This window comes from Opisthorchis viverrini (genome assembly GCF_000715545.1).
Source record: "Opisthorchis viverrini unplaced genomic scaffold opera_v5_16, whole genome shotgun sequence".
NCBI classification, from domain to species: Eukaryota; Metazoa; Platyhelminthes; class Trematoda; order Opisthorchiida; family Opisthorchiidae; genus Opisthorchis; species Opisthorchis viverrini.
The window spans coordinates 674,374-697,651 of record NW_008751672.1 but is presented as its reverse complement, the minus strand read 5'-3'; the positions used below and the strand labels follow the sequence as shown (position 1 = coordinate 697,651).

At 45.0% G+C, this 23,278-nt stretch overlaps 4 protein-coding genes across 4 annotated transcripts; 3 read left to right on the top strand and 1 right to left on the bottom strand.

Annotated features, from left to right (window-relative positions):
- Positions 1 to 1,155: 1,155 nt before the first annotated feature.
- Positions 1,156 to 1,392, top strand: T265_01469 (hypothetical protein; the record flags this gene model as incomplete). The annotated part of the gene is made up of 1 exon (XM_009165510.1): positions 1,156 to 1,392. One exon carries the CDS (start codon positions 1,156 to 1,158, stop codon positions 1,390 to 1,392), a length of 237 nt encoding a protein of 78 aa, XP_009163774.1.
- A 1,383-nt stretch (positions 1,393 to 2,775) lies between these two features.
- Positions 2,776 to 3,021, top strand: T265_01468 (hypothetical protein; the record flags this gene model as incomplete). Its single annotated transcript, XM_009165509.1, has 1 exon — positions 2,776 to 3,021. One exon carries the CDS (start codon positions 2,776 to 2,778, stop codon positions 3,019 to 3,021), a length of 246 nt encoding a protein of 81 aa, XP_009163773.1.
- Positions 3,022 to 3,271: 250 nt separating this feature from the next.
- T265_01467 (hypothetical protein) lies at positions 3,272 to 3,796 on the top strand (the record flags this gene model as incomplete). Its single annotated transcript, XM_009165508.1, has 1 exon — positions 3,272 to 3,796. One exon carries the CDS (start codon positions 3,272 to 3,274, stop codon positions 3,794 to 3,796), a length of 525 nt encoding a protein of 174 aa, XP_009163772.1.
- Positions 3,797 to 4,141: 345 nt separating this feature from the next.
- On the bottom strand, positions 4,142 to 21,451 carry T265_01466 (hypothetical protein; the record flags this gene model as incomplete). The annotated part of the gene is made up of 13 exons (XM_009165507.1): positions 4,142 to 4,419; positions 4,589 to 4,722; positions 4,784 to 4,878; positions 10,130 to 10,285; positions 10,377 to 10,502; positions 13,044 to 13,212; positions 15,083 to 15,306; positions 15,526 to 15,666; positions 20,660 to 20,899; positions 20,940 to 21,092; positions 21,130 to 21,273; positions 21,318 to 21,384; positions 21,426 to 21,451. 13 exons carry the CDS (start codon positions 21,449 to 21,451, stop codon positions 4,142 to 4,144), a joined length of 1,953 nt encoding a protein of 650 aa, XP_009163771.1.
- Positions 21,452 to 23,278: the final 1,827 nt, after the last annotated feature.

The following is a 23,278-nucleotide window of genomic DNA, read 5'->3' as shown; positions in this document are numbered from 1 at the left end:
GTTAACGGCACTGCTGCTGTTTCAAATACTAATGAGTCCTTTGTAGATGATCTTACGGTATCTGAACAAAGCGTACCTGAAGAACACATAACCTGTGACGAGTATGAAGTTTTTATTCCGAGAAGATCCGAAAGATGGCGGTCAAGACCACCACTGGACTATAAACATCCATACGCTCATTCAAGGTGTGGTGGATGTGATGAACATGACTGGTACTCTATTCGTTGCTCTATTCATTACTCTCTTGTTTTAATATTCCATATGCTGTACATATTCGCCAATTCGAATACATACGTGCTGGTTGTTACGCTTCGCTGAATTCTGTATTTCTAGTTTGTCTGGTTATACCGATATACGTACGACACTCAATTCTCACAGTTAAGTTCTGAATCCTGTCGAATCTACAAGTGTTTAAAGAACTGTGAAGAGTAAGGAAGGTATAACCCCACCACTTTACGTTACTTCTTGTAACACGCTGATGATCAACGACAAAACGGACGGATGAAATACCCTGGGAGCAACGTGAACCTGTGTTTACTTTAGAGAAAAGGCCACCGAAGTGGGGGGAGCCTAATGGATACTGATATCCCGAACAAAGCCAGTAGGATACTATCTGGCACTTGATAAATGGATGACATCCAGGCCAGATGAACTTTACTCACACTTCCTAAAGCGACTACCCCTGTTTATTAAGGGATCACTTATTGATTGTCCCAAGTGATTAGTTGGGCTACACTCAGTTACGCTCGGATTCACAAAAGTTCAATCGTCCAAACTGAGGATTATCAACAAATACGGCACTGCGAATACAATAATAACTAATAAAATTGTAAAAGCCCCAACCTATGGGATTACGCCCGGTTCTACACACCGGTTTAGGAACTGACAATTTCAAACGGCATCCTAAAACTCACACTAACTCAAGGCAGGGTGGCGACAAGATAACAGAACCCACGTGTTGATTTGAACAAGACGTGCGATAGCAAGGTCACAAGGCAGTTAAAACTAGCGGGGCGGTTTAGACGCGAAGCGGAAAAAATATAACCGGGAATCACGTTGTACACAAGAGGAATAGAAGGAAACAACTAACACCAATAACTGCCCTGTTTTGGAGGTAACTTTTAGGGTCTGCTTGAACGACCATCAAGCTGAGGCATGATTTCCAGGCTAGTGTTTGCTACTGATCTCCAGACGTGGATAATGTTCAAAGGGATAACCGAACTGGAGCCCGCAAGCTGTCTTTCGATGGATTTTGTGGGTGGTGTCGCCATGAACCCTTCATCCAATGATATGGGGTGCTATATGCATCCGACTGGATGCTCTCATATCATATTGGCAGCTACTACTGAGGAACACTATATTGGTACGTCTGTGGATTCCTGCATCACCTGACATGGAGCCGATAAATACGCTCAAAGAGACACAATATCTACATCCAGCTTAATCTGGCCAGTAACGTCGTTCGCATAAGTTAAGTCAAAAAGTTTTGCACCAATTGTTCGCTCATAATTAAACACTATTAGAACATAAAGAATGCTCGACGAAGTTTAGAGAAACCCTGAAAAACCGGAGGGTTTTGTTGAGAATTAAGTTTCGTACCTATATCGGTATAACCAGACGAACTAGAAATCCAGAATTCAGCGAAGCGTAACAACCAGCACGTATGTATTCGAATTGGCGAATATGTACAGCATATGGAACATTAAAACAAGAGAATACTGAATAGAGCAACGAATAGAGTATCGGTCATGTTCATTTGGAATTTATATAACCAGACGAACTAGAAATCCAGAATTCAGCGAAGCGTAACAACCAGCACGTATGTATTCGAATTGGCGAATATGTACAGCATATGGAATATTAAAACAAGAGAATAATGAATAGAGCAATGAACAGAGTATCAGTCTTGTTCACCACAGTTTTACCTACAGAAATAGCAGTTTTATCAGAAACAGCACTCTTTACCTGTATACTATCGCTTGAGTGGTAATATGATGTGTTATCAACCTGGAGCTGAGGATGCTTATATGAAGTCACCTACTGATTACTACAATGGATGACTGACTGACAAGTAACCCACTCTGACCTTAGCTGCTGATCAACGTGATTTACCTTTGCTAGTGTTGTTTCTGCGGTATCAGTGGTTGTTGAATTATCCTGATCTTCTCTTCTTATGGGGCACTGCTTGCACACTGACATTGAGATATTCTGCTGCTTTCTTCGCACCAGGTGCCACAGTTTAGGTATCTGTTGAGTAGCACCGTTGACATTTTGCCGTAAATCATCACCTACCTTGGAGAACCAGATCATTTTGGCTACGCTTAACTCATCGAGAGTTCGGTCGAGACAGTACCAAACCATTAGAAACGCTGTTCAATACGGACGAAGAGCAGAACATCGGAATACATGCGAGCATGAATTTTTTATCTGCCTCAGTTTCCGAAAATTAGGTGTACGTTTGATTCCGGATGCAATGCGTCCGATTCCAGTACAAAGTCCATGTGGACTGTAGTAAAGTTGCAGCAACAGCAACGTAGATGATCAATTTAAATGAAAAATAAAGCACCGACATTCAGAGCTTTTTGTTGCAGATGCGCTTCAAAAGAACCGCTCAGTCCAAAGCGTGAAAGTGGACGGTCACCGTGATCAAGATGGTCCAAAGCGAATAGGAGAGACAACGAGATTTCACTGTCCACTTTAGGGGCGAATCACGGTTACACATACTCCTTTTCCGTTGACAGAGACAACCGTTAATTTGTCGATGAGTTTGATTACATGTGTCCCATTACCCCACCTGATGTCCGTGAGGAATTAGTCAAACAGAAGCTGTTTGTTGAGCATAAAAATATCGGCTGGCTGACAATCGTGGGCGCTGTTCGAAAAATCCCCGTTAATCATACGCCTGAAGTCTCACTTCTGGAGAGTTCCCTCACTACTGGGAGTACCATCCTATCGCTCTTCCTGTTAAAAATGGTAACAGATAAAGCTCGAAAGATTACCGGCCCATTACCATACAACTAATTCTCCCCAAGATAATCCAGAAGGGCTCTGGACAGCCCCACAAACCTCTTGCAGTCTACACTTCGTCTTACGAGAGGCGGGTGCTACAAACCTCTTGAAACATCCATGCCGGCTCCACCAGATACGTAGATTTTCCCAGGACCCTCGTCAAGTTCGACCAGGTATCTCACTCAATTGGTTTCAAGGTTACTTGCCTGACGGGTCTTTCGCATAGGCACCTGTTCAACACAAGACAGTGCTTTAAGATCGGATGCTCAAGCCTGAACTGCTTGCCCTATCCATGGACGATATCTTCACGCTAACCCGATCCCCTGGGGCAGCCTACACAATGGGCCTCTCACTTATAAGGAAGACAAATGTCCAACAATCTTATCCTAGAATGCTCTACGGTTTACCGCCAACTAGCATTTGTTTATTCTATTTCTGTGAATGTAAACCCATTCCCATACGGCACAATATTCCTGACACCTACGGTCTAACCGGGGAGCCGTTTGATGAAAGCCTGAGCACTTACACATCTGTAGTCCAAACCCAACCAGAAACGCTTATATATGAGCAGAAACTTTCGCAACCCACCGAACCCGCGCTATTCAGGCTCCTGTCATTCCCCCCACTGCTACAAATATTTAATCTACTCGATTGTTCTAGCACTTGTCTTTCCAACCACATACGAGAGAAAAAGGGAAAAAAGACTGTCGGTATCTTTATTCGATCTGAAGATCTACCATCCTCAAGGGGTCAAGTCTTCAACCTAGCAATCCCGCCTGTGAAATAAGTTCTTGCGATTTTTTGATGTGGTAAGGCTACTGTGTTAGGCTCCTGTCTTACTGTCACCGCAAGGTACCGGTGGAGGATTACACGTGCACTCGTGGAGACGTCGGTGCGAATAAACTACACGGCAAAAACATTCGCAAACAAAAACTGTTTTCCAAACAGTGAGTTGGATCGGTGAAGGGCACTGACGAGGCAGGTTCTATATTCAGATTACATTGCGACGGAGTTAAAGCATCCATTTTATACCAGCTCGATGTGCACGTACACAGAAGCCTGTATCCATGCTCCCGGCCTACTCCAATAAACTTCCGGTTGTGGGACAGTCCTCTATGCGAATGTGTCAACCTCAATCTGAGAGCTGCGGAAGGAAGGTCACATTCCTGAAAGCAACCACTGAATGCGCGAAATCTACCGAGACTCTCAGCTCCGCCAGATGTTGACGAGACAGACAACGCCCCCGCAATACGTAGCGCGTTGCAACCTCGTAACAAAGCCAGACCGTGTGCGTCAGCATTGAACCAAGTTCAGACAGTGTCCCTCCAACACCGCTGTACATTCGCACTCGCTTGTTCATAATATAGCTGCTGTGTTCCCTTCTGTGAGTCTTTTTTCGGAAAATAGACCCTGAAGCGGGTCAGCAGCAGATACCACAGATTGGCGAATCAGCAGATATAACAAATACCGAGAATACGTCTCAAAACATCGAAGAATTGGATTTTGCTGTTTGGTGACGGAGTAAGAGGCAGCCAAGAAAGATAGACGACGACGACATTTCCCGCGATGACATCCTAACGTGTGATTTTCAACTTTTCCAAGCTCACCACAGCGGTGAAAACAACGTCCGCCTTACCTGGTGGAGCCATGCGAACGTTGTGAATACAAGAACCCAATTGATCGAGGAACAACATAGGCAGTAAGAGGAACGTGCTTTATGAAGAGGCAGCTAAAAAAAGAGAACACACGGGTGAACATACTGTACAATAATCACGGTTTCCAAAGACGAAGGAGCCCGTCTTCAGAATACGTGGCAATCAAATTCTGATGTGGATGATGGGAACATCCAATCACTTCTTTTTCGTGAACCTGTAAAGAGGGCGTACAAAGAGATGAATTGGCGAGACTTTCGCTTCCGTACCACAAAGTTACAACTGGAATAAAGACACGACAACTGTGCCTGTGAACCTGCGATATACACGGCTGAACTGAAGATGAGCTCCATTGAACTTAGAGCAACGACAGTTATGTCGTAATTAAATTGTAGGGAACAGGTTGACGATTTGCACTGGGATGGGCAAAAACAGCCCATCAACAGTGTACAATCCACATGCGGTCCATGGGAATGGCAAAACAACCAGAGCATGTTCAACCTATACCCAAACTGGACAGAAAGACATTAGGTATGTGGCCGGGGGAAGGGTTCGGATGGATAAGACGGATGATACACTGTCCTAACTCCCAGTAAATATATCACGTGCACAGTATCAGAGCAACTGTTCTAAACGCGTATTATTTGTTGGCTATGGCAACTAAACCATAAGTGGCAGCACCGATTGCTAATCAACTATGACTGAACGACAGTGCTAGAACCCTCCATCCGTTGACATATGTCGAAGAATCACGAAATACCACCCTGGGAAGATGAACCTCTTGGAGGTATCGCGCGAGTGATGACTATTAAGGACCACACAAAACGGTTATTCGTATGGAAAACGGAATTTTAGCTCTTTGCACAGACTTCAAACAGCCTGTTTACGTTGTCGAACGATTCGCTGGGTCCAGGGTAAATGGACCAGATGTTTCGCCTGCTTGCACCTTTGCGGCTGAGATAGGCTGGCGCAGTGCGCCGAGCTGCTGTGGATCACCGAGGTCACCATCAAACTCCAAGTCTCCAGCCTGGTTCTGCGGTAAAGCTTCAGTACATTTACCGTCTATCGTACCCATTGATTTCGAATATGTAGTGTCATCTATTTGGTGGAGCGTTCGTCTCGGCTGAGTTCAAATATGGCGCACCAAGTTTGTGTAAGCCAAACAGCTGATACATTCACATTGGAGCAAATGAATGAGACCGAGGTTAGTGTAATGAACTCCAACAACGGACACCTACAGAAAGGGAAGCCTGATCAGCCAAGGTAAGCTTTCCAACTGTATTAGGAAGCCATCGTCAGTTGATTGCCATCAACTAACAGAATCCTCTCATACCGCGCAAACACCCTTCCCCTTGTTGGCTGGGGTTAGTACACGGAGAAGTATCACTCCCCTAAGGTGACATACATGTTCGTACTCACGGGAATAGCTTGTACACAATAAACGACACGTTTTATTTTGCATCCTCATAGCCGGAGAACATTCAGTGACTGAGCCCAACCAAAGTGTTGGTCACATGGTTTCCTCATCGCAAACAGTACCGGGTGCCCAGGTGAGATCAAGTGGTGCACCTGTTTTGGATGCCAGGATGAGGGCCAGCTCTGTAAGCTCTGTAAGCCCTGTTTCGCTTTGAACAACGTCCCGAAAGTGGGCAGAGCATCCAGATGGACTGACCTGAAGCTGGCGTTGCCTGAAATCAACCCTGTCACAGTAAAGTGACTATTGAAAACAACAGATAGAAGGGTGACGCTTCGGACATGCATCGACAAATTTGTGCGAGTATCAAATGAGGCCAACCAAGAGGAAAGCCAACTCATTTGGGAGATAGGACATACTAGGTGGGATCTCAAGCAGATGAGGAGAATTTGATGTCATCTAAATTCTCAAATAATGTCTAGAATCACTTGGCTAGGAATAATTGCAAGGAACTAGAATAAAATGACATAAAAATTCAAACAGTGTCCGGAGGCATGAAGATCCGAAGAGGAATTCACTAGCCAACGCTTACTGTAAAAGTATTTTTACTAATATGAATATGGATATTGCTCTGGAATGGAAGCCCTCATTACACGGACTTTTATCAACCTAAAGAAGGACGCTTGATAGACTTTTACGTTCTGAAGCGACAAGTTTCGAAATTTTCCCCGTTGTATATACTTGGATGAAAGTGATTTCCTGAAGTGCTTGGAAAACAGGCTTTCTTTCTCTTGAAGTAATGCAATGTAAACACGCCTATTCCCAGAACACTTGAGTGCACTGAGTACCGGCAGTTACACAGCCGTGAGCAATACAAAGCTAAATTAAGGCTCCACAGACAATGAAGGCGGGGGTTGTTCTACATAATCGTCCAATTACTATGTGCCCGCAAATTATATGGCAAAAAACTTTTTCAAAATCGCCCACAACTTTCCTGAGGCCATATTTATATCAATAAATTGGTAAAACTTCAGCAGTGAACATCACGATCAACAGAATGACGTCAGTGTTAAACACTCATGCTTCGCTACCGTACAACCATGGTTACTTTGAAATCCTTATTGTCTAGAGATGGGTGGATGGAGAAGGGGCTCAGTGTTAGCTTACTACAATCATTCCAAGGTACCTTAACCTCCGGGAACCCGAGTAGCACCGACGGCATCCAGGATTCTCATAATCTCTTTCATACTCCTGTGCTAGGTCAAGGATTGGCTACCTCTCTGCTTCTTCCAGTCTGAACTGGCCACAGAAAACAGCACACTTTTCGGCAAACGATCGTCGGCATGCACAATACATGGCGTAACCAGTACGGCTTCTGATGCTGGACACACGTCAATGAAAGTCACTGTTGCACAGCCGAAAAATCACTTTCTAACTGCCTTGTGGCAGACCTTCCGATATCAACAAACACAGGTTATGGTCCTGAGACAGCGACTATCGAACAGCTGACGTCTCGGTTACGCTGTTCGAATAGGCCGAGTCTCAGACAGACAAGAAAACAACCCACATTGTAGCTTGATACACTCGTCCCTTGAGATGAACGGACATACCTCTTTGATGCCATAGGTGTCTCAAACTAGCAAACGTGACCCGAGCCTTGAAGATTTGTGGATTGACCTTATCTGTCACACTACACTCAGAAGTAAAACGCTCTACAATTTCGAGTATTTATCCCTGGATTGTAGGCGGCGGGCTTAGTGACTGCATGTCCATGAACATACCTTTACAATTTGTGGGTGCAAAGTGCATGCAAAAGGACTTTGGTTATTTCATTTAGAAACAATTGCGCCTTCTTCTCCTCTTCGAAGACGAGAGCGATGTTGTATGCACATTCTAGATTGACAAGGTTTTCGTCAGGTGGGATTTGGATACCGGGGTTTTCAAAACTTCCCGGAAAAGAAAGTACTGCATTCGTAAACTTCCGGGGAATTCCTTGATGGGCAAGCGTGTCAAGGAGAACAGATGAGTCAACTGAGTCGAGTGCGCCTTGGAATTCCAGGAATACTAAAATTGTGGGTCGTTTGTACGTAGGAGTTGTCCTAGAATCTGATTGAGTATGAAGCTTCGGTCAAAACAACCTCTATCAGACCGGAAACTCGCTTGCAGCTTTCGAGTCAGTGTTTCACGAGTCACCATAAGGCGACGAAGCAGAAGTGACAACGAGGGTCTCGTTACGACTGGGCACTATCACAGATTCCCTCCAGTTGTCTGGGACAGTTTACTTTTCCCAAATGTACGTAAGCAGATTAGACAAGCGCTAACTCAAGACTTCACCCCCATCTTTGAACAATGCGCGTGGGAGGTTATTCAGACCAGGAGTTTGGTGGTAGTTGAGTGAACATATGCAGCCATAAAGACGTAAGGGATTCCACCTCACCGTCCAGGGTTCTACGATAACTGTGGGCTCCAGATGAGGGCAGCTGGTGGCCGAGAGAATTATTTTTCGAAATATTCAGCCCACCGGTCGAGGGGCTCTTCTCTATTCAAATTGGTCGCTTCGTTCTGATCCTTGATTAATTCGCTCGAAGATGGTTTTCGGGGACAGGTCGCATGGATCAACTGAAATAACCTTCGAGCATTCCCGGTTTTCTGGGTCTTTTCTATTCCCTTAGATTTCCGTATACATCGACCGGTGCACTCACTTTCATTTGACTTCTGATAATTTGTCTCAAGTTATGCTCAGGACCGGATGGGATATTTCTTCGAGATTAAGGGGGTGCCACTGTTCGGCCTGATATCCAGTGCCTGGGTGCGCCTGGTAGTACCGTACCACAGGTGGAACTCCCAGCATTATGCAAAGAGGTGGCAAATCTCGTCCCAGTATGACGACCGTCTTCTCGGTATGAGAGCCCAGCATGTTAGGGGAGGGAACAAACCTATTCGCGGAATAATCTACACATTCGTTTCGCTTCACAAGCTGGGCATACGATCGGTATTACCAACCGGCTGAAAGTGAACTGGATGATAGAAGGATAGGTGCTGTTACATCCATCACGCGGCGAAAAGACTTCTGACCTACAACGTTCCTACCATTAGTTCACACCCGTTTTAAAATGTTGCTCTAGATAGGTTGGTGCTGTAGGATACGCTGAAACCCGTCTTTTGACTACGAACTGAAGTGTACATTGTGACACTCATTTGAGATCAGGTGCAGTTAAATTGGAGAAGTGGGGACAAATGTGTTCTCGGTAGCGACCGGGGTGGCGGGAAGACATTCTGCAAGGGACACGAGAAGTGGACGAAAAAGGGTCACCACGGAGGGGCCATCACTGTAAAAAGACTGCCTGTAGACAGGTCATGCCTCAATTTTGACTTCACGTAAAAAGGTATGGCTGAAGAACTGCAAAACACTGCACAGCTGCTTCAACCTTATCGGGAATCAGCATCGGCTGCGCACAGCTAGCGAGCCTGAAGGGAGTCGAAACCCACAACTATCCGGTTCGTAGTTGACAACAACCAATCCAACAGGCCATTAGACGGAACAGCGTAACTAATCCAAAAACGGTGTAGTCCCTGATCAGTTGACCTCGTGCTGACTGATTTGTCAAGTGAGGGTTTTCTAGATGAAGATCCATTTGTCTTGTCGAGGCGTGCCTCTTTCTGGACATATTACTCAACTCAAAGGATATGGGCCTTAAGCCTCGTAAAGATTCGTGAGATCCTCACTGCTGACGATTCCGAGACAGGACGGGGAGACTACACAGTTCTTATCGATTTTTCGGCAAACCTTGTGCCTGACGAAAACTCAACAGTCTATCAAAACAGAGGAGTAAGACTTTCCTTTTGCAATAACGGGGACCATTTCTTAAACATTACGGTCACATATCCATCACAGAGAGATTTGTACCTGGGACAGTTTAGAGACCATTCGGCAGCATTCAAAAGGTGCCCAGTTACACAAAGATCAACGTCGTTCGCCGCAAGTTCAAAAGAGCTAACCATGAACATGGTACATACAAAAGACGAACATTCAGTGAAACCTAGCCAAGCTTACAGGCATGGTACGTTCCAACTTGCCACCAGCAGCAACGTTGAAACAATAGAGTAGACGGTCTTCGGCAACCCCATAGATCCATTCACCACGACTACTGACAGTGACATCCACAAAGTCACCTCCCTCGCGCTTTCCGTTAGTGAAACTGCGAACAACCTAAAACAGCATGGAAATGCGGAGCAGAGGCTCAGCTGTGGATCAGACACGAAAGACACGTGATTCATTCATGTATGACAACATCACTTACTTGGCCTTGCATGTTCATGATAGCCACTGTATTGGAACGGCTCCCGACAACAAACTGGTCTGCGTTCCGAGGCATCAGCAGAACAGTGTGAATCGCCACCTCGCGACCGACAAGACCGGAAATAGCCTGAGTAAAGCGAAAAAACGACGGAGGTTGATTATGCTACTTAAAGAGAAGGCGAAAAAGCAAACGGAAAGACCAGAAGGTCCTATGATGTTGGGCTCTACTCTCCAGTGGACAAAACTCTCATTACTGGTGTGTACGCTGGGAGCCCGACCAAAAGATGCCGCTATGCCGTGATGGTCAGCCTATAGTGCCGCGATGAATCATTGGTTCATGCTGAATGGAACTCAGTTTCACAAAGTCAAATTAGGACAGGGACGTCAGCGAGGAGCAGTCGGATGAAGGACAGAGAAACTTTATACTCCGATTGGCCGTAATACTAGGTCGAGTAGAGTAGTCTTCTGCGATACGAGTGGAAATATAGTAGAGTGCTTCCTCCAACCAAACGGCAATTTTCTTATTTATGGGAGCAGCTGCGTTTCATGAAGAAAAGTCGGGTTAGCAAAGGTTGGCCCTAAAGTCCGCTCACTCCAGTCGTCCCAATTTTAACAGTGACAACAGGTGCATTGTCAATTACAGCCGAAACAAGAGCACAACCAACCAAAAGCCCGACTGGGCCATAAAAAGATCTGCTATGCGCAGCATTAGTAAGACATCTATGTCTTACTCTCTTCACGGTCAGGCTGGGCGAGATAGACTATTGAATCCCTGGCTTCTCAGGGTCCCGAAAGGAAACTCACCCCTCTGTCCAAGAAACCCGGAAGTGTCATTCACCGCTACGGTTCTTCGTCCATCGGACACCACTCACATCCCCTCCAAACTCTTCATATGTCCCACTGCGGTCAGAAGTCTTGACAGTGCCCTAACTGGTCTTCTGTGTCGCCCAAAGAAGTGAACCAAAATAATCTCTTAGTAAATTCACAAGATATAACCCATGTTGCAGCTTTCAATGCTCATACTTTCTGCCAGAATAGGCAACGGGGATCGCTTGACGTCAATGTACGCTGTGCCCGCGAGACACGCAAACAAGGCCCCACTTCGGTCACGCGCCTCAAGCTACTTGGGACGGATCCACATGTCTCACATTTCAATCTTCGGGTATCTGGCGATCCCAATGCAATGGTTGTGGTACCTTTGGTGTAGGAGTTACACTCAGCCACATAGGTGGAAGCACTTTAAGCTGTATGGCTGACTGCTTGGTTTGGTACTAATATGGGTCGATTCGGTGAACGGTGTCCACTTGTCGTTTCAGCTAACGGCCCAACAGACTACAGCTCAGAAACTGAGAAAGAAGGGCTTCTATCTGTTAGCTTGAACAATAGAATCACCTTGGCAGGACAACTAATCCCGGAAGAAGCACAGTTGGGTGGTAGATGATCAGCGTGTGGATAGTAGGGAGCGATTTATCCAGGTGTGCTGAACATCGTCCGTTCCTGACTAGTGTAAGCTTTCATCGCGAGCGCTTACATCGAGTTATTTGGAGGCCACGAACCACAAGCCAATCATGGAGTCAAAGAGTTCGGGGTTCGAACCCACTCCGGCATTTCTACTGCTCCTGTCTCGGTTTGTGTAATCTGGCAGTATCTCAACCTTAGTGCTTACTTCGGGCAGAACAGCAGCTATGTACCAAAATGGTGCTGAGGCTGAAGGCTTATTATTATTATTATTATTATTATTATTATTATTATTATTAAATGGAGTCAGTTGTGTCACGTGACCATCAACTGTCATGAAGAGCCTCAAATAAATATTCCCGTTCCTTCTGGGGCACGCAACTTGACCCCGACCGTGCGATTGTGCGGGCTCAGTTATTATTTTGCTTTCCCTCATGACCGCACGCGCAGAACGATTACTTTTGTCAGCTTCAACCCAAGACGGTGGCAGTGTCCGCGCGTTCACACGTCCTACTTGGAGATCGGCAATGCAATTCACTCATCATGAACCTATGCAGATGAGCCCCAAATGGGTGCGTTTCTCAGCACAAATTTGTCGACCAATAACGATTAGCTGAAGCAAAGAAGGCTGGGTTGGTATAAAATGGTCTGAAATGCTCAGTCAGGGCGTACGCTATACAATAGTCAGGTAAATGGCCTTCGGTACTGAAGTTACCGAAAGAAAGTGCCGGAAATCACAAACATCTATACCAATGGCTGGAGCAAACTAGACGGGTATCCATTGCGAGTAAGTCATCATGAAATCAACTGGTATGATAGACCTTTTCCTTCCTAGTAGCAGCGGTACCGTGCACTCCGCTAATATGACACGTATTGCAACTGAACGGTGCGTAGAATGTAAATAACGATAAGAATTCAGAGTTAAACTAGACGAATCAAACTGCACCTAATCAACTTCACTCAAACTTGCTAGTTACTACTTCGGGTTAGATTACTTAGCTTCTCGCTTGTTAGAAGTTGGAGAAATGGGTAAATATTCGTTCAGTATTATTCCATGAGGACTGAAATGTGAGATGCACGAGGGGCGCAATGAAATACGCACTGAGTAAAATTTGATGTCCTCAATTCACAACAAACGACGTGGACTGAACCGTGTTATGCGTCCAGGATGTTTGAAATACTGGGCTACACAACTACGACATGAACTTACTTTGAAGGTGTTGGTACATTCACCAGACCGAATGGACCAAACCCGAACAGAACCATCTGCACTTCCGCTGAGAATGTGGTGACCATCTGGGGTGAACCCGACGGAATTCACAACAGCCGTATGTCCTACAAATTCCTTGATCAATTTTCCAGATTTGAGACCATGGATACTAGGAACAAAAAGACCGATAAGGTGGTCACATTAGCAAAGGGAAAACGAGAATGATGCATAGCAATTAAGACAGACGCGTTTTGGGATTCACTGTTGCAGAATGGAAATGATGATGCGATGGCTCTCCGTAGAGAACACCACTGAAGAACAACGATGAGAATCGGCGACAGAACGGGAGCGTCTGGGGCGGCGTGAGAGCAGAACGATGCGTGAGTTGGTGTGAAGTCGGGGGAACATTTTATCGTCTAATGAGAATGAAGACAACGTAGGTAGACCATCATCTGGATCATCTGAATCAGTGGATTCCCACTGGCCAGTCTGACGATAACTGTGTGTGCATGTCGAAATTTCAGCGGTGGATGCTGATTCAGTTCACTTTTTGAACAATGCATTGAGTAGCATTATACATAGATCTGGGTAGCCACAGTAATTGAGTGCCGATAGTGTAAACTTAGGAGAGTAATTGAAGGTGGAATCAGTGCGGGGAAATAGTAGAATAAAGCTTGGAGACAAGCAACTGGATACACAGGTACCACTAATTAAGGAGCTTTGCCATGTCACTGAGATGGAGAAGTCCCGGGTACGTCGGCCTCGCGAATGTTGCAAACCAATACTACCAGAATTCGTTTTCAGGCGCCTCAGTGGCACAAAAACGTGAAGCGTATAAAGAAAATACTAATCAGAAGCAGTGAAAAGGAATAGGTCCTGAACGTCATTAGCAACAGAAATGTGTGCAAGCATCCACTCATGGGCTGGATACCATCGCGGGCCTTCCAGATTACACGGATGGACCAGATAGGGATGGACGGATACGGCATAGAATGTTCACGCAAACCAAAAGCATATAGTTGAGGTGTTGAACCGTACAGTCAGAAATTCTTCAGATGTTGATAAAAGTTCGTAACAACAGCTGGAATAATTAGGCATAAACGGTGTTATGGCTTTTAAATCGTGAAAATATAACCAAAAAAGCCCTCTCTCCGAAAGCAGAAATTATAACAGCATTGTAATCGAATCAGCCATGTGTGGTTTGTGTTGAGGAGGGGCTCTAAATACTACCTTGCTGTTGTTACTCCGAATATCATCTAAGATGCAATCAGCCTTCCTCAATGGCAACGATGATGCGAATCTGATGTATGTGGTTACACTAGACATTATAAACGACGAAGATCGAAAACAGGAAGCTACGATGTTGAATCAGGGGGGCGAAATTACCATTCAGCAGCTGGTTCCTACAATCCGGGTCCTCTCGGCCGTCCGAATGAATCACCATTCAGTTTCCGCGCTATTCGCCTCACATGAGAAAAGTTCGAATATTTATCGGTTTCGCCGTGTTTCAAGGTTACTTGACAAATTGTACGGTATACCTTCTTTCCAGTCAGGTAAAGTAAAGAAACGGTGTAGACAAAACCCCACCATGGTCTTGTAGAGTTGGCGTTCTAATGGGACGGAATAGCATACCTACCGCATTCTGCGATGCACATCGAAGTCCCTTCCTGACCGACCGCATCATTTCGGTTAGCCAGCAAGCAAAGTAGAGCTACAAGGTTGATTTACTTGTCCTAACAGAGTTCTTGAAGGAAGCAATTTAAAAGATCTGGATCTGATGTACTACAGGGCTTTGACAGCACACTCAATAAGTAGTGCATACAGTGCTATATGTAGTACATTTATTACGTCGATAACTGGTATATCACGCACTTTGACAAGCATTCGAGAGGAACAAAATTCTTTTGCCCTACAAGCCTCAGCTGAACACTTAGGGAATAGACGCGTAAACCTGACATAAAACAATAAATATGTGGGAAATTAAGAGGAAAACAGGCACGCGTGGCATCAGGAAATGCTTAATGGTGCGCGGAACTCACCGAATACTATGGTCAAAACTGGCACTCAGAACGTGGGTCGAGTCTTTGGAGAATTGTAGGGCTGTGACTCCTTTGTTGTGCGCTTTCTCGAAACGACGAAGACATTGACCAGACTGGATTCGCCACAGTTTGATCTTACCGTCACTCGACCCAGACGCCAACATTTCCGAATCTCGACTGAATGTCAAACACAGAACGCTTTCTTCCATCATCATGAAAGTATCCTGTAAACGTACAACAAGAAGTGAGTTATTTGAAGGCGGAAAAGAGACAGCGTGGTTAGAAAGCATACCACCAGTGTCACCGCTAATAACGCACCAAAATGTGAAGGGCTTCCGTCTTATCAGGCATGCGCTTTATATGGAATACAACTGGAAGGCATCTCAATGCACGAAAAACATCGATTAAATGGAGCAGCCATGCCAAACAAATGGGTACCTTACCTGTGCCTGATATTTGAGATCCTTGCGGAGTTTCCCGGTCGTAAAATTCCACACCTCAATAAAGCCATCCATAGAGCCTGTGACAAGAAACTGCCCATCGGGGCTGAATCTGGCACACTCAATGTGACATTTCTGTCCAACCTGTAGAGGAAACAAGCACAAAGGAAAATAAGGCACCCAAGCACAAGAGTCACGTGCAGTGGTGGATGCGCTAATTGAATAACTAACACTCTTAGGGGAACCCTGCAAGCAGTAGACCCCTTAGTTGGAACTTTTCTAGAATGGATTATGTGGTTGTGTGGTAGTGACACAGTAGTGTCAACATAGACGCTGCTGCCTGCAATGATGAGAACGCAGCATGACAGCTCAGGAAGACAACGTGAGGATCATAGTACTTTTAAGATGCATTAATTGAGGAGCTGAATAATGGATTACCTCCCACTGACTCTTACAAGTGTAATTCTGTTCACAAATCTTCCTTCACACTAGCTCCGTCTGTATTAATCGAGTGGATGGTAGAGTAAAAATGCCTACTACCTTAAACCTGATCAATGCTTTTAGCGAGTATCTAGATGAAAAAAAGCAGCGTCCTTTGTAATGTTGTCAAACAGCGTGCCGAAGCGATACAGGTTGTGAAATTGAGCAATCATTGTCGACTTGGTTCGGAGCGGAAAAGGGCATGTTTTCTACTCACCTAAATAGGCTTTCAAATGCACAAATTGGAAGACCGGATATAGTGACTGGGATCAATGTAGGGCGTTTACCGCCTTACTTGACTGGATGAGGATAAAACAAATCGCCAAACATCGTTGCTGTTGATAATAACACATTCAATTCAAGTTTCCGGTTCACAGATGAGGTCCAAAAAACTACGATACAGTGTCTGCAGACAAGCGCTTTTTCAAACAGCTTTGGAGCAACCAGATTCGAGTATCTTCAAAAAATGACTGATTGAAAAGTGTGCTGTACAGCACATTTTAGTTAGACCTCGTGCACAACGGTCACAACAGTACACTTGCACTTCGCTGCCTGTGAACTCGCATAAACCGTTGTGCTTCGAAGTAGACCACTATAACGTCCCTCTGTCGATGACCATCGTCTGTTATCCAAGTCGGGTTTATTGTGTCACGGGGACCACACAATTCAGTGCACGGTATCGTGATAGTTACTGCATTATATCTTTCTCTGTTGATCGTGTTGTTTCAATTCATGGAACGAACCACTCCGAGTGGCTTTAGTCAATGAATCTAAACAAGTGCACCGGTCTTTTTACTTAGCCAGTTACTTGGGTTGGCAGATTAGCACCTACTATTTTAACTTTGGGTGTTGAGACACGCGGCCTAACCCGGAGCGAGATTATGTCCGGGCGCGATCGTCTGGTGTCATCTGAAAGAAGAGAATCTATGTTATCATAAAGGGAACTACTCACAAGGTTGCTGAAAGCTCTTCGAGAACTCACGCCCGATTTTGCTCTTCTTGGGGCTCATCAGATGGGCGCACTCCCCAAGTTTCCATCAACCTTATGTTCTACTTGAACCCAAATTGGAATTATTTCGTTTGAGAATCAATCGTTTGCACACTGGCTGTCGAAGAGTTTTCAGCAACCTTGCGAGTAGTTTCCTTTATGAAAATATACTGCGATATCTCGAATATCGTACCAACTGAAACACAAGGCAGCATGTGTGCAGCACATTCATTTGAAGAACATCATAAATGAGAGATTCACTTGAGTCTCCCGTAAAAACCAAATTGATTTGCTGATGAGTGTATCTGTCATAATCTATGTTACCTCACCAATAGGATGACAATGAGCGAAAACCGAACAATAGCAGGCCAGCATGGCTCACCAGAAAAGGCTATGCGGCTCCAGGTCCGAAGTAACGAGGAAAGAGTGGACTAGAAAACATCTTTTAACCACTGCAGTCAGAACTACCACAACTCCGAATTGATCCCAGTCTTACTAGGTCCCGTTGGACATGGATCGTGGTGTTTAGGCAAACACCTGTGTTGCTTTTCGTGAATACTTAAAGTCACGACTGCGGACCTATCAACGCAGCGTAAATTCACTAAAATGGATGCAGCAATGGTTGCGGCATGTTCGAGGTGAAACCGCCAGTTTGATTGAGGACGAAGTGGGTGACGAAGTACTGGATAGGTCCATAGGCCAACCCAAACTAATACAAGTTAAACAAACTGCAGAAGTAACGTCAAAGTTTTCTGAAGGCTCTGAATGCAGCTAAGCGATTTTAAGGAAAGTCCATGCCGCGCCATAAATTAGACGGAAGCGAACGATACTGGTGCAACACTGTAAAACATCATAGTCAACAGGGCGGAATAGAATAATCTCATGGATACTTTTTTGGTTGGTTTTGACAAAATTTGTTGACATTTGCAATTCAAAGCCTAAGCACATTAGAGCATCACCCTGGGTTATTATCGCCTTTTTGCAAAAACATGGAGAGGGACGTTATAGCGAGAACGAAGCTCGTTACTAGACAATTTACAGACAAAAATGAAGTCCCTGTTCGATTGCTCTGTGCCAGCGGATTTATTTGTTGGCAATTTATTAGTCCACATAAACTACGAACAAACCTATTGCTTTATCGAATCCGTGAGAAAGGTTAGTAGCCGTGGCTACTGCATCACGTTTCCAATAATTTGGGCCAAATGAGTATGAGAATCGCAACTATATGCCCAAATGGATGAAAATTGGTACATGTGGGGCAATAAAATACTACGTTTTACACAACAATAAATAACGCGGAAAACGAGGAACTTTTCTGGTTTTGAACATGTTGAATGGGGAAATTTAGTGTGGGAAGCATGAGCAACCGATTATCAACCACCAGTACTCAAACTCCCACCCGTAACGCTGAGTTCGAATATACCTGGAGATTCGTGATGCTGATGATTCGCCGCAATTATGAGGCAGATCTACGGCACTTTTGGATCTTTCGACTTAGCTTATACTTGTACTTGCGCGAAAGAAAATACACGATCGAAACACCAGATATATAGTATGCGCAAACATCGCTTCTGACTAGGGTGGAGGCAAACGTGCGACAGGTCGTTTACGCTCTGAAACAAGTAACCACTGACCAGAAAATCGCACGTTGTTTCCAACTAGAAGGAATGCAGCTGTTTAAGCCTGTGTGCCACGTTCTCAGTTGCTAGCGGAAGTGCAAGCGACGTTCAAGAGGGATTAAACGTGAACCAAATGGGAGGAACCAGACCCAAAGCTGTACTCAGGTCCATATGAGTTTGCCCATCCGCTTAACACTTTAGGACTCACCCTAACACATAAGATACCTTGGATGACATCTAACACAGATTTAGCTTGACTTAGCTGATTGGTTCTCCTTCCGCCCTATTAAATCTCGACCAACCTCGTAACCTAGTCACTTGGCCTGACGAAGCTTTTGTGTCAAAACCGAAACAAGGCCCAGCAACAAATACACCGATTTTTTCCCAGGCTTTTTCGAAAACAATAACACAATGAACTTTATTGACGCTCCTGTGATTGAGTAGCCGAGAGAAGTTAACCAGAAATAATCATGGCAGTTGTAAAATGAGGTGAAAGACTGTAGAATCGAGTGAGTACTGACTTCAAGCGACCATCAAGCGCCACAATTGTAGGAAATTTGTCCATCTGAACAGAAAATACCTGGAAATTACAATGGATCGATCTCTAAGCCAAAATGAGACAACAATCGACAAGTGAGGAGACGCATAGACTATCCGATGACAATCAAATCTTGTTTCTATAGTAGAGAGAAGTTACTAGAGGTGCTTTATAAATTCGATTGGAAGCCATGATTGTAAGGTATAGGCTCATGTCAACAATGAAATGAAGTTAATTACCGTTCCATTCATAACAGCCCTCTGTTTAGCACAAAGGCTACAATTACATTCCTATTGATCAGCGAAACAAGTCCCGCTAGCAAACTCCAAAAACGGATAATCATTAATTCATCTATTTAAAAGTATGAAATCAACTGTAGTAAACGACCATCGCACTTCTGTAGAAAAGCCGGTAAAATAATTTCTTTAGCTCCAAACAGAAATAATCGCTTGTATGTTCAGTCACAGTGAACAGACACTGAGTGTTATTTTGTTCATTTTATTTCATTTACGTTTAGACCGTGTGCGAACCAGAGATGTGATGGGACGTCTGGGAATCTTCGTTTTCGCTGAGGTAAGAAGAATGAGTCCAGTGTATCGATTATTCTAAGCGGGAATCCAGCACGTGTGCATTTTAATTGCTTGGCTCTGCTATTAATACAATATTCAGTCTCAGTGAAAGAAGACAGGGGAACATTGTGTGAATGCGAGACAACTTGACGAATTCCTGTACAAATCTGTATGGCATGGTGGATCAGGATGCAAGAGGAACATTCTCTTGCCGCATAGGAAACGGTCGTTAGTGTAGAAGCAGAAATACTAGTTTTAGGACAGCAAACAACAATCTGTGTTGCCGTAAGCCTACGTGACAATCAAAGATATCCCGACTAGGTAGGATAGAAAGGGACTTCGGCAACAACATCAGGAGTTTGAATTCAGAGACCGATGCCATAAAGATTCTAGGCGGAACCCTCTGATCTGTAAAGTAGAGGTGGATAGTTGGGCATACGTTGGACAAGCGACTGGCAGAACGCTTCACAGAATGTATTGAAAAGAGTTGAATGGGTAAATTACCATGATTTCTTAAACCGGAAAAGTACAAACACACTGTGATGATTTTGCCGACCCACATAAAACCCTCGACAAAGAATGCTAATCACTTGAAACACAGATCATTACGATGGGTGGCAGACCTGTCGTACATATTCCAAGAACGCAACGCGCATTTACTCCGAGGACTCAGCACTGTTCTACTAGGAAGATAACCTTGATGGCGAAAAGATCTAAGATGACTGACGTACTGACAACAGTCGTTGGTATAAATACTAGGCATTTGGTTATTATATTTCCTGTACAAAACCAAAAAGGAAAGCATGTTAGCAACAACTGGGCGGTAAATGGCCAGACCGTGGTCTTCTAAGATTAAAAGCAGTGGAATTCAACAAATATAACGAGCAGTAGCTGGTAACAGAAAACGAAAACAAACTGTACGCGGCTGTAAGAGTAGACGCACCCGAATTGTGGTTGATAACTGCGTGGGTGGTTTTTCATCCTCCTGTTCTCTCACAGCTGCTTTGCCACGAAAGACATCGATGGCAGTTCCAGGCGGTAACAAACCTTGATGTTGTTGCCACTTCAGTGCTTGTCCCAACAAAGCCAGGAGCCTAGAGGGTGCAACCACACTGACCTCACCGGACAGGGCACTGGCTATGGCTTGCCTTCTTTTTTCCTTCGACTGTCCCTCGGGATACGCCTTAAGAACGGGTTAGCAAAAGAAAATTAATGATCTTTACCTCGCGAGGATCAAAGTAGGATCGAGCCAAGAGATTCTCTAAGTGCGCATGACGATCAGGATAGTTGTGCTTCAGCGCAATCATTGGATCAGTCTGACGTAGCAAAGTACGAGCCGCACCCAGTTCTCGAAGCTCCACCAATTCAATGACAATCTACTTGGTTACCTGAGTGAAAAGTAGAACCTCTTACTTGTTCATATAAATCAATCAGTTTGTGATCCGGTAGTTTGAGATTCTGTACAACCTGCAAAACGGTATCCCAGTGACCACTGGTTATTTCGCTCATAAAGCCTTCCACCGAATCAACGGTGTTCAATGATATGCCAGTTTCTTCCTACATGTGTAACTCCTAATTTTCATCACAAACCGGTAACATACTTGAAGAGTTTGTAAGGTTCTCGACAGATTGCTTTCCTTTAGATACTGTTCGATCAGGCGAACTACGCTTGAAGGGAAGATGTAAATTCGGATGCCCAAGAAACTTACTCAGCAGACTCGATTTCGACGGCCATCTATAACAGTTAGGCGAATTACGGCTGGTCGGCCTATATGCAACAAATTCGGACGAGGTCTAGCAGTATGAATGTAGTGAGAAAGTCACGAATAACAAGCTGGGAGTAAGCCACTTCTAAGGCCGTCCCAAGAAGTTTACACCTGAAGAGAAAAAGGATATAAACATTACCAGGCACCCTGTACAACTGATACTAAGGATTGGACGTTTGAAACCAGTAGACCGTGTTAAATTCGTCGCTGGTGACCTTTCAGATATGAGCACAATAGCGAGGCTTTTTCGCGGAAGCTGCACGCACAAAGATGACTCTGAGGGAGGTGATGGATTAGACGGTAAACGGAAGTAAACGAGCACCCACGACTTTGTGACTACGTTCTATACATAAGGAACCCCAGTTTTTCATTTCCCAGTGTGAGCGCCATATTCAAGTATCGTAAAAAGCAGTCAATATTCATGTAGTAACCTTCCCATACCATTCAAATTATTCCTACTTCCCTTGCAGTAGTCAAAATAACACTGCCACAGTGGAAGACGAAGACCGGGGAATACCACGTTGGATCCAGAGTTTACTCACCTATCTCCACGACAAGGTCACCAGTCGAATGAGTAACAAACCCCTATTATCGACCTCAAGGCTAACCAGGGCACCTGTCTTCCGAGGTGCAGTAGAATGGGGTTTACACCCTCTTATCATAAGTTAACATAGGTTGTTCGGTTGAAACCAGCAGCAGGCTACTCAGAACAAAGCATTTTGTAGTCTGATAGGAGTCTACTCACATGATAAGCCTGATCCAGTCACGAAAAGACTGGACCTTACAGTGGTGTGACGGTTTGCGCACTCCAGCAATCAATTGAGCTATACTGGGGTGTCCCCATGACACTCAGAGTTTCTCCTATCAGGATGGTCAATGGTTAGAGGTATGACGAACACAGTCTCCTGGCCCTCCAGGTTGCGGGTTGGAATATGTGGCGACTTGTTCCATAGAAACGACAATGCATTTGCACGCCCCGCCAAAAACCGCTGCCTTGCGGTTAGGTTTTAGAGGACCTTAGTCGTCCTCCTGTCTAGGTGTGGGTGCCCTGGCAGTATCCTAGCCCTCATACAATAATGACGTTCACAACTAACAATACTCTCATGCCACATCGGTCGTCGCGTGGCACCATCAGCCGGGTCGGCTTACTTACTGCATACAGCAGGGCGGGTAGCCGAAATCATACTACTGCTAACGATTCCCTTTTTTCTCTTACACATACTTTTTCTTCCACCTCTACCCACCCCTTTATTAACCACTCTTTTGTGGGCCAAGCACTCAGGACTGATAACTCCGTTCGTCTTGCATCGGTTTTGCGTGCAGTATCTGCTCGTCACATGGCGCCGACACTCTCAGTTATGCCCAAATCACTCTTCAAGCATCGACACCAAGTCTATCTGGTCGCCTTCAATGTGCGCACTCTGAAGCAAGCAGGAAAACAAGCTGCTCCTGCTCTCACACTGGACTTGCTTGGCATTGATGTGTGCTGTGTCTCAGAAACGAGATTTCAAGGGGCAAGCACAGTGGTTGAGTTAACCGCCCCGTCAGTCTCCACTCGCTTCCGGCTACGCACCTCTGGTGATCCAGAGGCTGCAGCGGTGGGATGTGCAGGGGTTGGTATTGTGCTAAGTCATCGGGCGGAAGTATCCTTACTTGACTGGATACCTGTTGATAGTCGCCTCTGTGCGGTTCGTCTGGCAACGTCTGTGAAAGAGTCTCACAAGCGGCAAGTTGATAGATGTCTGTTTATCGTGTGTGCCTATGCCCCAACTGACTGTAGCTCTGACGCCGTCAAA